At 39.8% G+C, this 13,104-nt stretch overlaps 1 protein-coding gene across 4 annotated transcripts in view; it reads left to right on the top strand.

The window, feature by feature from the left end:
- Nucleotides 1-13,104, top strand: part of ANKRD44 (ankyrin repeat domain 44) — a 125,212-nt gene that overhangs the window by 58,557 nt on the left and 53,551 nt on the right. For all 4 annotated transcript variants that reach the window (XM_079311420.1, XM_079311422.1, XM_079311419.1 and 1 more), the window contains exons 2-3: nt 2,531-2,614; nt 8,751-8,829. In XM_079311420.1, the coding sequence (XP_079167546.1) occupies nt 2,531-2,614; nt 8,751-8,829 (163 nt within the window). The remainder of the gene's footprint in view (nt 1-2,530; nt 2,615-8,750; nt 8,830-13,104) is intronic.

The following is a 13,104-nucleotide window of genomic DNA, read 5'->3' as shown; positions in this document are numbered from 1 at the left end:
TTCTGACATGTATTTCCTGGACAGGTCATTATACTTCCTCTTACACAGAAACGGGTCTCAATATGTAATAAAATTGCCTCAACAATAATACATTCTCAATTCAGAACTAATAAATTGAAAATAAAGTGAAATAATGACAGAGTGAATTAGAAAAATGGCCATCTGGAGCAGGCTGCACAGCAGTGACTCAGGATGGTTATTAACCTGTGCTGGTTTTATCTCCTCTTTCCAGTTTGCAGGCTCTGATCATTCTCCATTATCTCTGTCTCTTGCTGCTACAACTAGCAGAGATAGATTTTATCATAATTAATTTATAAAAATTAAATCTGACAGGGAAAAAAGGTCTGAAGCATGAGGCTTTTAAAATGGGTATATGGCAACTGTCTCCTGTCAGCAAAGGTTATATGTATCAGTGGTGGGAGTTATGATCTGCTTCAGAGGCATCATAAACACTGGGCTTTGGTCTAGGGAGCTGCAGGTGGATGTGACCATGGCATGGTGCACAAAAATTGAGATGAGGATATTCTGTATGTTACAAGTCTAAAGAACACAGTGTTATTCTCAGTCTGCTTTATGTGTTAAGTAGCTGATGCTAATTAGAAAGGCCAAACATTTCTTGTAAAACCAAGTGTCTGATTCAGATTTCTGGCAGAGAGAAGAAGGACCAAAGTGTCTTATTGTAGGCCTTCCTTTTTTTGATGTAATGGTGCACAGTACTTTACTCCCTCCTTTTTAAAAGAAAAACATTGCCTGTAGCAGTACTTGGACTTGGTTGCTGTTTTTTTCTTTTTTCCTAATAGATTTGAATTCTGAGGCTTTTTTTTCCTCTTACTTCTGTCTGAGGTCTCACTTTAAATGTCACCAGAGTCTGACTGATACTTTTCACTGGGTGCTGGGCACACCTGCAAATGGATTCAGGAAATAATCAAAGATGCTGGGGGTATTTGTTTCATGGCCACTGGATTGTGGTGCTATTCAGCTAGAAATTGAGAAGTTCTCTGCTTTCCTGTTATTTTTTTTCATTTAAATATTATGACAAATGCACAGGAAATGCAAATATTTTGGTGGGAGCATCATAATTTCATAAAAATTCACTGATTCTTCATAGCTGTTAATTTCAGGAGAGAAGGGAACAGACTTGGGGCTGGGGTTTGCATCCTCTGTTGGGGAATATTCTGACATGGCTGGGAAGGGAGCATGCTAAATGATTCTAGTGAAATGCAATTTTTTGCCCTTTCTTTTTCAAACATCCACTGCAATATGTAAGGCATAGACAGTTGTGATGAAAGATGTTGCTTTAGTCCCTTTCACTTTTGGAGGAATGGCAAGAATGAAATTCCAGTATGAATGTTTCTCAAGGACATAAGGGATTAATATGTTTTAAAATAGACACTATTAACTTAGAAATGTGTTTTCCACATTTGAATAAGAAAAGATAGGAAGGAAATGGTATTTTCTTTGTTCTTTCAGCCTGTTTTGTGAATTTTCTTTCAACCTGTTTACAAGATAGTTAAATTCTGTAGAATCTCAAGGATCATTGTGATTTTATATGCTTAAGCAGTCATGCATGCTGCCATTTTGCAGGATTATTTTAGATTCTGGTGATTGCATGGCACCACAAACTCCTTTTCTTCCAGTAGGACCATGAGGCAAGCAGGAGTGAGACTTGTGGGGCACGCATTGCCTTCAGGAGTGTGCTGGTGAAAGTGGGGCACGTTTCACACGCTTTATGGGGTAGGGATTTTGAGAATTGTCCCCTTCTTTCTCTGAGTCTCCAGCAGCACAGTTTATCTTCTTTTAGCTCAGTGTGCTGCCAGCTTGGTTGCTCACTCAGACATTTCTGCCCAGGTGGTGGAAGGACTGAAGTCACAGCTCTGGCTGAGTGTGGAGCGGTGAGCGCTCGCAGAGCTCCCTCCTGCTGCTCAGTGGTGATGCCAGCTCTGGAGAGCAGTGAGCATGGCACATTGTTTCTCCTGTGGGCCTGGTTATTTATTTCTGCATTCCTATTCATAATGGCATAATAACAGGCTTGAGACAATAAGATAATTATTTCGCTTCTTGGGTGGTTAAAATTAACTGCGCTCGTTGCGTATTTATTCAGTAAAAAAATACAAGTTGTTTAGTGATTGCCCAGAAATTCATTATCTGCATAATGTTCTGTTTCTAAATGTGTGTTGCATGGCCATTAATCTGTGCCAAGAGCAAGCATCTGATGTAATTAGTTTTCCCCTTACATGCCAGGGAGAACATCTGGGCTAATTGTGTGTTGTTAAGACAAAAGTTGCCGTTCTAATGGGGGTCCCTGTTTGTGCACACACACGCTCATTATAGGTACAAACATGCTCATGATTTCAGTTTATGCTCAAGCAAACCTCAAGCTCTTACTGATGAGATACTCCTGGTGATTTGGTCCTGGGGTCACACCATGTCCCTGGGCAGCTTAGCAACTGTTAGCAGGAGTAAAATGCTCTCAGTTTAAGCAGAAAATAAACAAACCTGTAATGCTTCTGTTTCTGTTTTCTTTTTCCAGCCACCCCTGGTCCAGGCGATTTTCAGTGGTGATCCAGAAGAGATACGAATGTTGATCTACAAAACTGAGGATGTCAATGCCTTGGTATGTGACTTGGCATGTTTTGCACCATGCTTGTGGAGTGTGGCAATAGCAGTATTAGAAGTGTCCTCGGTAATTAACACATAACAGAATGGAAATTATTGGGAAGTAAGAGATTTGGGGCTTCAGTCGTATCCTAAGTAGGAGTCAATGTAATTGTCTCCAGCAGATGACTTTAAATTTTCTAAGTGTATGGTAATTATTCCAAGTGTGCAGGTCAGTCAGGGACATTGTTTTTTCTCTTACTGAGAAAATGAATGAAAACAGCTGAAAATTGCATATTTTTACTCTCTGTAGGGTTTCCTTTTATGAAGAGTCTTTGCAGATCAGGAGCTGTTATGCATTTGACTCTACTTGAACTAAAGCTTCACTATAATTCTCAGCAGTGAGAGTAAGGAAACAGAATCTTGGCCACAATTTGCCCATGAAGGAATTACTGTTTTGCAGATTGGCTTATTCTAGCCAGAATGGTAAGCAGCTGTAAACAAGTAGTAGTTGAGTGCTTTGGCAGTGAAAAAAATATCTCCAAGTCAACTTGGTCCTTTTTGAGAAACTGGAAAGGGTTTTTTCCCCCTCTTTGATTTTAACTTATATCTGTACTTTAGAAACAAATCCTGCCAGTCCTGACTACAATCTGTGGCCTCTCAAAGTGGTGAGAATATAAAGCAGAAGCAGAATGATAATTTCCAGGTGTTTCCTGGACTTTTGAATCAACTTTTCTTTCTGTGATGTAAAACCATCAGTTTATTCATTGCTGACTCCAGCAGTTGGTCTGGTATGGTCTTGGCAATGCAGCTTTCGCAGGTAGTAGGGTCCAACTATCCGGTTCAGAGCTGCCAAAAGGAGCTGGAGAAGTGATCCTACAGATCTGGTTGGCTGGGGCTCCACCCTGTTTGCTGTCCAGTAGAAGGAAAGACATGCCACTGTTTTAAATCTGATCCAGGACCTTGACGTTAAGTTTCCCCCATGATTATCGGTACCTCATTGTTTTCCTGCAAATTCCTAAAAGTGCCTCCTTAAAGAATCATCTCCCTTCAGCTTCCTCCTTCTTTCTTCTTGCTGATGATCTCAATAAACCAAAGAAAAAAGCCCAGCCAAGCAAAACCCCCTCAGCAAGGTAGGTGAGCACCATAGTCCCAAAATTTCCTCAGTATTTCATGCTGGATTTTCAAACCAGCATTTCCTGTACGAGGCTATTGTGGGTTTCTCCAGTGTTTTTCTATTCTTTGGCTGCAGGTTGTGTTAGTGATGGTTGCTAGGGAGATGCTCTCAGCTGTCAGGTGCAAGATTAGATGAGAATACATGTTTTGCAGATGAGTCCCATAGTACTTAATAGAAAAAGTCATTGAATGGTTTTGCCCAGAATGCTGCTCACAATGCTCAAAATCCACCCAAAGTGCTTTGCCTCATCAGGAGCAAAACTCAAAGCCGTTCTTTGGAGTAATTAAAAAGATACTGGTCAACACAAACTCTGCAGGTTGTTTTCTGAGTAGTGACTACAGGGAAGTGTCAATTGCTTAAAATATCCCTGAAGAAAGATGAAAAGATTTCCCCCTCATTGTGCTGTGAGCTGGCAATTTGCATTGCATGCTTCTGTTTCTATTTTAGGGGTGTTTTTAATTACTTCCATGTTAGCGTTTGGTTGCTCACTTGAGAGGAAACTGACATTGCTTGGCAGAGATTTGTCCTTTGTTGATCATTTTGTTTGGCTGTGCTAACACTGGAATAGTTCAAATAGGTGGGACAGGGATATGAAGTAAAAGTCTGGTTTTGCAGCAAGATTTGAGAATTTCTGAAGTTTAAAAAATTGGGTTTTTTTTAATCTCCATCAAGTGAAGAATTTGGAAGACAAAAGAAAAAGCACATGGAGAAATAGCACAAAATTAGGAATGCATGTGCAGACATCCCAAGAGACAATCTCAGGAAAGAGTTTGGAGGAAATCAGAAGTTTAGAAGATTACTTGGGTTTTTTTGGTCTGGTAAAATAATTAATAACTTCCCAAGCCAAGGACTTGTTTGTTGATGGAAATGGCTACATTCTGAATACTGCTGTAATTGTGGCTTCTATTTTGCAACAAAGTGAAATCTGTTCGGGTTACAAGTGTGGTTTTAATTCATTTGCCACCTTAATCATCACTTGGACCTCTCCAGTCCCTACCTGTGCTTTGGGGGCATGTATGTGATGCCACTTGTGCACCCTGAGGACATGAACTGTGTTATATTTAGCTGGCAATGGGCAATTCCCTCCCCTGGGTACTGAATGCACACTGCATCCATGGGAAGTGTGGTCAGCATTGAGCAGCTTGTTTTCCCAGGACATTTGTGATGTCACTGGGACAATCCAGACTGCCAGATGAGTTGCAGGTAGACATCTCCTACACTTGCTGTTTGGTCCATTCAGAAGCAGGGAGATCGTGCTGTGTGTGTGTAGATGGGGGTATTTTGGGGTGCTGTTTTTAATTAGAGAAGGGTGGGAGAGAATGACCCAGAATCTAGGGATTAATCTGGATCCATTTGTTACCCCTTCTTTTTTGGGGTTCATAGCAGTAAGTAACTCTGTCCTAAGCATCACCTGATCTGAGCTGTTGCAGTTAATATCAAAATTCAAATCCATTATCTCCCTTGACATGTAGGCTGTGTTGAGGAGAAAATGTAGGCCCTTTCCTTAATGTGCCTGTTTATTTTATGTGTGCTGATATGATTCATTCAGCTCACTGTTCTGCTAATCTTCATGTACCCCAGGCTCTGATCCAATAAAGCACTTAAGGACTAGTCTAACATTAAGCCTGTGAGGGCCTTATCAGGGCCACTGTGAGGGCCCCTGTGATCACTTGAACAGTTTAAGCATGTGTTGAGTGTTTTTCCTGCTGAGGTCTTCTGTTCCTGATTGCCTGGCTGTTAGATTCTTAGTTTCTTTTATCTATATTAAAAAAATAAAAAGTGTACGGATAATGTTAACCTGCAGCATCATCTTTTCTGAACTAATACAGGCCACAAATACAGTTTTCAAAGAATCGCAGAATGTTTGGGGTTGGCAGTGACCTTAAAGTTCATCTCATTCCAAACTCTGGCCATGAAGGGCCTGAACCTTTCTCTAGACCAGGTTGCTCAAAGCTCTGTCCAGCCTGGCCCTGAACACTTCCAAGGACAGGCATCCACAACTTCTCTGGACAGCCTGTGTCAGTACCTCACCATCTTCACAGTAAATAATTTATTCTCAGTATCTAATCTAAACTTGCCTTCTTTCAGCTTGAAGCCATTTCCCCTTGTCCTATCCAACACTTCCTTGTGAAAAGTCCCTCTCCAGCTCTCTTGTAGGCCCCTTTTAGGGACTGGAAAGAGAGTTTATCTCATCTCAGCATGATTTTCTAGCCATTGTTTATAGCTTATCTACTGTCTCTTGCTGACCTTTTGTTCTTCTGAGAAGTGCACTTGAAGCAGGTCTGATTATTTCTCTTAATGCTTTTTGTAATCCTGTTATCATCTCTTCCCCCCACTTACTTTCCTTGCCTTGATAATATATGTTGAGGTTTGGGGTTCTGCCAAGCCTTTCCTTGAAATGGCAATTTTTATCCCTCTCTCTGTGTACAGCCTGCAGTCTTTAGCTCATTATTGATTCACTTACCAGCAGCACAGGACAAGAGTGTCTGGAGCTGAATGAATGAATGCTGGGGTGCGGTGAGTGAGGTGTGTGAGTGAGGAGGTGTGGATGTGAGGGATCACAGCTCTGAAAGGGACACAGTGGCTCTGGTGGGACAGAGAGGCAGAAAAGCCTCAGTACCTCTGCAGTGGTACCAGTGCTGTGCACAGGCTGAACAGGAACTCAAGGATGTTCCTCCAGTGGTCAGCTGCATGCTCAACTGCGAGTGTTGCATGTGGATTTCTCCCTGCCAAACTCCAGAAAATGCTGCCTATAGGGCTCTGTGTGCAAGTGAGCACTGATTTTTGCCTGGTGGTGATACATGGAGAAATTTTAGGTCTTTTTTCTCTTGGAGAAATAAAGCTTAAATTCAGTTTTTTGACTAATTTGTCTTTCTCTGAAAACTTGATTCACACTCAGTATGATAGGACTTTGTATTGATTTTAAACACTGGAAGCTTAGAAAGCTTACAGAGTTAGTTATTGCTGTTACAGAAGAGTAAAATCATCTGTTTCACGTCCTTTCCTCCCTCAGTTATCAAATTTGCATCAGATTTACAGTTTAGTACAGAAAATTGTTTATAATCAACAAGGCACTGGATAGCCTTGGTTCCACAATACAGAAAATTGCTTGGTCTTGTATCATTAACATTCAGCTTCAAAATGCTCTGCTCTTGCCAAACTTGGCTGTGTTGCACTGACAGGTACAATGGCTATTACAAGTACTGTGTTGTAATAGAGAGAGCTTCATCCATTAATATCAACAAACTAAGAAAAAAAATAAAACTGGTTCTGTTATATATATACTTTATATTTTTTTAAAATATTTTTTGCCATGGTCAGCCTTAGGACAGGGAGTATGAGAACTGTAGATCTCACATGCACTTATGTAGCCTGTAGAAGCTATTCTGTGGTTGTTAGGAATGAAGCATGTGAGAGTAACTTGTGATATTGGTTCCTGAGAGAACGCTGCTGCATGGGCACTGCTTAATATTCTTTTAATTTGCCTACCTTGTGAGAAAGTTAAAGCCTGTAAGAGATGTTCCCCTCTGACCTGTGACAATCAGAGTTTTGTGTAACCAGTGTTCTGAGTGTTTTATGTGCATGCCCAATACATAAGATCAAAACCCAGTGCAGCAGAATTTGAGGACTACGTACATTTTGTATGTTTAAAAGAACCCTACAAACACAAAAATAAGCTTAAATTGTTCTGGTGATCAGTGGCTCTGTGCTTCTCAGTGCTGGAAAACAATTCTCAACATTCCCATGACAAATGGTTCTGCTACACAGATTTGTCTACATTTACAGCATACTTTGAAGATATTCCAAAATAGCTTATGGTTGATGACTGCTTGGGCATGTTGAAAGTGATATTTTTCATGACAGGTTCAGAGATCTTTTTCAGGGACAGAGTGTAAATATTGGTAGGGTTTTTCTGTTGGTATTGTGTGCAGGAAGTATTGAATTTGTCACTAGTTTAAAATACTTAATGATAGTAGGTTGTAATAAGTTTGATTGATAAGGTCTCTTAGAACTTATTTATGTGGTTCAGAAACCAAAATGAAATACATTTAGGACTGGAAATGGGGATCAAATAGCACAATGTGCAATATTAGCAGTGGTTGCTGTTATCCATTTTAATTTCTTTTAAAGGCCCATGTTCTGGAATCAGCTGAATAAAGCAATAAAACAAAGGGGTTCTGTGAACACTCTATTTATACCCCTTGAAATTAAAAAAAAATAAATCTTTAAAATGCAAAATGCACTCCTTAATTTGGAAAATTACAGAAATAAAAAAAAAAAACCCTGGATATATTTCAGAAGTTTTATATATATATATATATATATATATATATATGTAAGTTATATATATAACTTCAGAAGTTGTGTGTGTGTGTGTATATATATCTTCTAAGTTTAAATGCAGATTTGTCTAGTAATACTGTATTTATGTTTAAGGGTCCTTCTAGGTGTACATGCCCATCTTGGGCTATTGCAGATATCCAGGCTATGGTGTACATAGAAGAAGAGGAGCTTGCATCTTGACCTTGTGTGTGGTTCCAAATAATTCTACTCAGTTATCCTTTTGGAGTCTCTGGTGTTGTACTGTTGATGCAAACCTCATTACAAAGTCTGATATTCAGAAGCATCTGGATTATGCTGCTGTGATACCTAAGAGTGGAAAATATTTCTGAAAGAGACCTAAAGATGCTGTCTTTGCTCATTTTAGCTTTGATTTCATCTCCCTGTAACAGGGTATCAGAGTAAAGGCAATGTCTCTGCAAGCTCTGGTGGAAATGAGTGATACAAAATAGAGGATTATTGGGAGGAGGTGTTTTTGAGGTCTAGAATTTTGTCCTTTCACTGGGTGAGATTGCATTTCTGCTTACAAACAGAAATGCACACAGAAAAATAAATGCATACAAATGCTTTGCTCTTTAACAGCAATGCCTGCACTCATTGATCATGTTTTATAACTGGACAATCTGTGGTTTTGTAGGATGCTGAGAAGAGAACCCCTCTTCACGTTGCATCATTCCTGGGAGATGCAGACATCATTGAGCTTCTCATTTTGTCAGGTAAGGTATAGTCCCTCACTGCTGTTGATTGGTGAATCAACTCATTTTAAAGCTACAGGGAATACCCAGCAAAGTGTATATGAGGGAGTTTTGGGCATTGTTTATTTCTGAGTTTCACAGAGCTGATTTCATTTCTTGCAAGCTTAGAAAATATTTAAATTTGGTGATACAATCATAAAACGCGCCCTGTGACAGAACAGAATTAATAAACAAAGTAACTAACTTTTAACAACTTAGAAAGCTTTCAAACTGATACTATTTGTGATTCAGAAACTTGGTGAAGTACGTGTTTGAAATGTGGCTTCACATCCTGGACTACAGTCCAAGAATTCCTGTTAAGCAAAAATTATGGAATAATAGCAAAATATTATAAATCAGCTTAAATTAATTGTAAGTGCTATTTACATTAGAAACATGTTTCTAATAGTCAGGAAGTTTATTTGAATATTAGAAACTGTATAGTAGGAAGTATCTAAACAAAAGGAATAAAAAAAACTGTTTCCCAACTGTTGTAGTGACAGAAAACATGATCAAAATATGTCAGAACAAAGCATAAAACAGTCATTTCTCAAAAAGGGAGCATAATTCATGGGAAACTCCTGGATGTGTTTACAGATTTCAAAGGCAGTGTTTTTCTAAGCTGGAGAACTGTAAGAGTAAAGTTTATGGGGATTTAAGAATGTGGGACTGAAATGAACCTTATGGTACAAACTTCTAATCCCTTGCAAGCAACCTTGCTATGCAGCTGGTTTCATGAATTTGTAAACTGCTTCTTCAAATTAATTCCATGTATTTTTAAAGTTATTTCAGAACTCTCAGCCCTTTGATTACAAGGCACCTTCTAATTTCCAGCCTTGAATCCTAGAATAGTTCAGGCTGGCAGGTATTTCTGGAGATGACCTGGTCCAGCCTCCTGCTTAAAGCACCAAATTTCAAAGTCAGATCAGGTACATGCAGACCACACAATCATGTTTCTTTGGCTCACCAGTCTAGCCAGACCTGGAGAAGGCAGAGAATGAGAACTCAGCTTGCTGTAGCTATGTGTTTCCTCTGCTCATTTTGGGGGCATTTGGGGTTGCTTAATTGCTTAGTGAGGGTAACTAGCTGGACATACATCATACATCAGATCTTTCTACTCTACCCCAGATAGCAGCAGAGTGGTTGAAAAGAACACTGTTCTGCTGGCAAGTTATGCTTGGGTGGGTTTTCATTGTGCTAAATGCAAGCATGATTTTCTTCCTTGGGAGGAAGGAGTTAATAAATTTAATCTGTGCATGTGTTCTTGCAGTGTGTGTTGTTTGTCACACACTGTTGTTCCATTGTGGTGTGAGGAGATTGCAGGAGCAATGTATTTTTTCAAGTTTTACAAGCAACAGCATGGGCCATATCCTCATAAAGAGAAAGGTGAAGTGGTTTCACCCATTTTTCCCAAACAATATCCAAAAATGTCACAGTGAACATTCCTGATGAGGGAAGAAGGCTTCTAGAGTTCTTCTGGGACACTTAGTTCCAGCACCTCACTGCCAAAATGTCATTCAAGGCTTATAGAGTTTGTCTGATCAACAGCATAAAGTGTAGGTGATCCATCTTGGGGAGTTTTTATATATCCAAGAGAGTGTGAAAAACTTAAAATGTGGGGTTTTAAAATTTGAACTTTGTGTCAGTCAGGACTGTGCTGGGGTTCAGTCTGCAGGAACTGTGTGGCTCTTTCCCCACTAGCTCAGCATGAGTCAAAATGAATTTTGTATTGTCTAATGTATTTATTAATTGTTCTGAAGTATCATTACTCATAATGAGCATGAGTACTTGTATCCAAGAGCAGGTTTGGAGGTTTCTAAGGCTTGGAGGAGCAGGTTTATGACTTGTTTATGAACACCTCTTTGTGACTGTGATCTATCCATGAACTGGATCAAAACTGGAGTAAAAGTGTGTCAAAAATATTAATCTGAACATAACATTTAATTACCTAAGCAGAAAAACTTCATTGTCTGACTTGAAATGAGATGGTGTTTTCACAGAGAGAAAGCACATGAACACTTGCTGTTGGTGTCAAGCAATATTCTCAGCATGAGTAGAAGCTAGGAGGAGTATGAGAACATTTCATTTTGTACAGTGTTCAGGAGAGAAATTAAATTAAATACACACCTTCTGAGATTTGTGGTCCATAAACTGGTGGTGGCACAAATAAATGTGGTGTCTAATGAATGAAATTTCTGCCCGGGTGGCTGGAGACAGACCAGGAATGGCTTTCTAGGTAGCCACTGAAATGGAGTCTGTTTGGAACTGATGCAGGAGAGACAGTGCCAGATCCCTCAGCTGGAGTGAGTCACCCTGGCCCATGAAATGTCAGAGCCAGATACAGCTCCAAGGTCTGACCCATAATCATATGGTCCAAACTGGGGAAGAGTGCTGAGTGGTTTTGTTTTTCCAGGCTACATGAAAGCAGGGAGCTTTGAGCACTCCTTCACCTGCTTTCTGTCAGAAAGGAGAAGGAGCAAGGTAACCCTCTCACAGAAGGAGTCTCTGTATGATGCCACAGTTGTGGATGTGCAAGAGCAATTGTCTGGGTAAATACAAGCTGCATTCCTATTAGTGCTTGTGCCTCTCCCCATCCTGGGCTTTGGGCCTGACGGCATCATGTTTGAGCTCAGTCCCTTACCCCTTGTTCCCCAGCAAGGCCCTTGCTATCTTGGCAATATAACCTTGTTTTACTATTTCAGAAGGCTCTGGCTCCTTGCCAAGAAGCTGTCCTTACATTTTTGTGGGCCTGTTGCTGTATCTAACAGGAGAAGATGGAAAGGTGCACATAAATAATGACATTAGTAGGCTAAAGAGTACAGTTTTCTTCCTCTATTGACTATCCCTAATATTGGAGATTTAGAATATGGATTTGGCAGATGTGCCAAAAACTGTACTTTAGTTATGAAAAAGGCATAAAACTGTAAAACTGTACTTTAGTTATGATAAAGAGATGTTAACTTTATTCCTGAAAGCCAGCATCGAGTTGTTTATTTCAGGTCTCACGAGAACAGAGGCAGTTTCAGATTTATTTCCTCTACTGGCAGAAAACTTTAAGGGTGAAAAATGGCAAAGATTACAAAACAGCCATATTAAAGGAAAGTAGAATTCAGAAAGTTTCTTCTCTGTTGATTTTATGTGTAACGTTATATGTTATGTTGTCTACTTCAGGCTCAGAAAGCAAATCCCTGAAGTTAGGACTTTCTGTCAGGCACAGGATGGGACCCCCAAGTTCCTGGAGTGTAGAGGACACCTTTGCAAACATGAGCATTGCTCCCCCAGTGCCTCTGCTTGATCATCCTTAAAATGACAGATATTTTATATCCCCAAACAAGTGCATCAGCGCTGGTGAAGTTTTATCATTGTTATTAACCATTGCCTGCAAGGAACTGCTGGGAACCTAGAAGCTGAATTTTGGTAAAGGAAGTGGCAGTACAAGAGGAAATGTTTTGAAACATCTCTTTAGAAGATGTGCATCTCAGTAAATGGACAAGAGCAGGTTCTGTAACAGGAAACAGCTGAATTGTGTAGCTCCTGTAAAACAGAAATCATGAGCATATTAAATTGATGCATTGCAAAGAGAAAAACCTCTTTGAAACTGTCTTTTCTAAAGGGTGTTTTTCCAGAGGGCAGGTTGTATCCCCAGCTATCAGGTTGTGAGGTGAGTTTGGAGAATTGCCTCTCATCTTTGCAGTAGTTATGAAAGTTATGGCCTTGTTTTTCTTGCAGCCAAAAACTTCATCCTGACTTGTGGAAATATGCAAGAACTTGTTTCTTCTCTGATTATCTAGCATGATTCCCAATAACCACTGTGATTCACAGGCAAGCATCTTAATATTCCTGAGAATCAGCTCTCAGAAAGTACTGGTGATTCAGAGAGTGGGATTTATTAATTACAGGCTTCTGAATGCACTTAAGTTATGGTGCAAAATGAATCTTAAGCATCCCTTTGTTATTGAAGTTCAGAGGCTCACCAAGGCTGTGTGTATGACACCTGTGCTTCTCTACATTATTTTCTGCATGTGCTATTCTTCTCAGGCTAATACTGCTACCTGCAAACCTGTGAGGTGCAATATTTTCAGGTTAAGCCCTTTGAAAATTTAGTTTCTCTAGTCCTTATCACTAGATTTCCTTCCTGAGGTATCACATCAATGAATAGCTTTAGTATTTCTTGCAAAAAAATCTTTTTGATTGCACAAATTTATGGGATACCTTTAAAAAAAACTGGGTCTGCAGTCAGCCAGGACCACTGTAGTT

This window comes from Erithacus rubecula (genome assembly GCF_903797595.1).
Source record: "Erithacus rubecula genome assembly, chromosome: 8".
Lineage (NCBI taxonomy): Eukaryota > Metazoa > Chordata > Aves > Passeriformes > Muscicapidae > Erithacus > Erithacus rubecula.
Note: the sequence above shows the minus strand (reverse complement) of the source record. Positions and strands in the feature narration are given on the sequence as shown.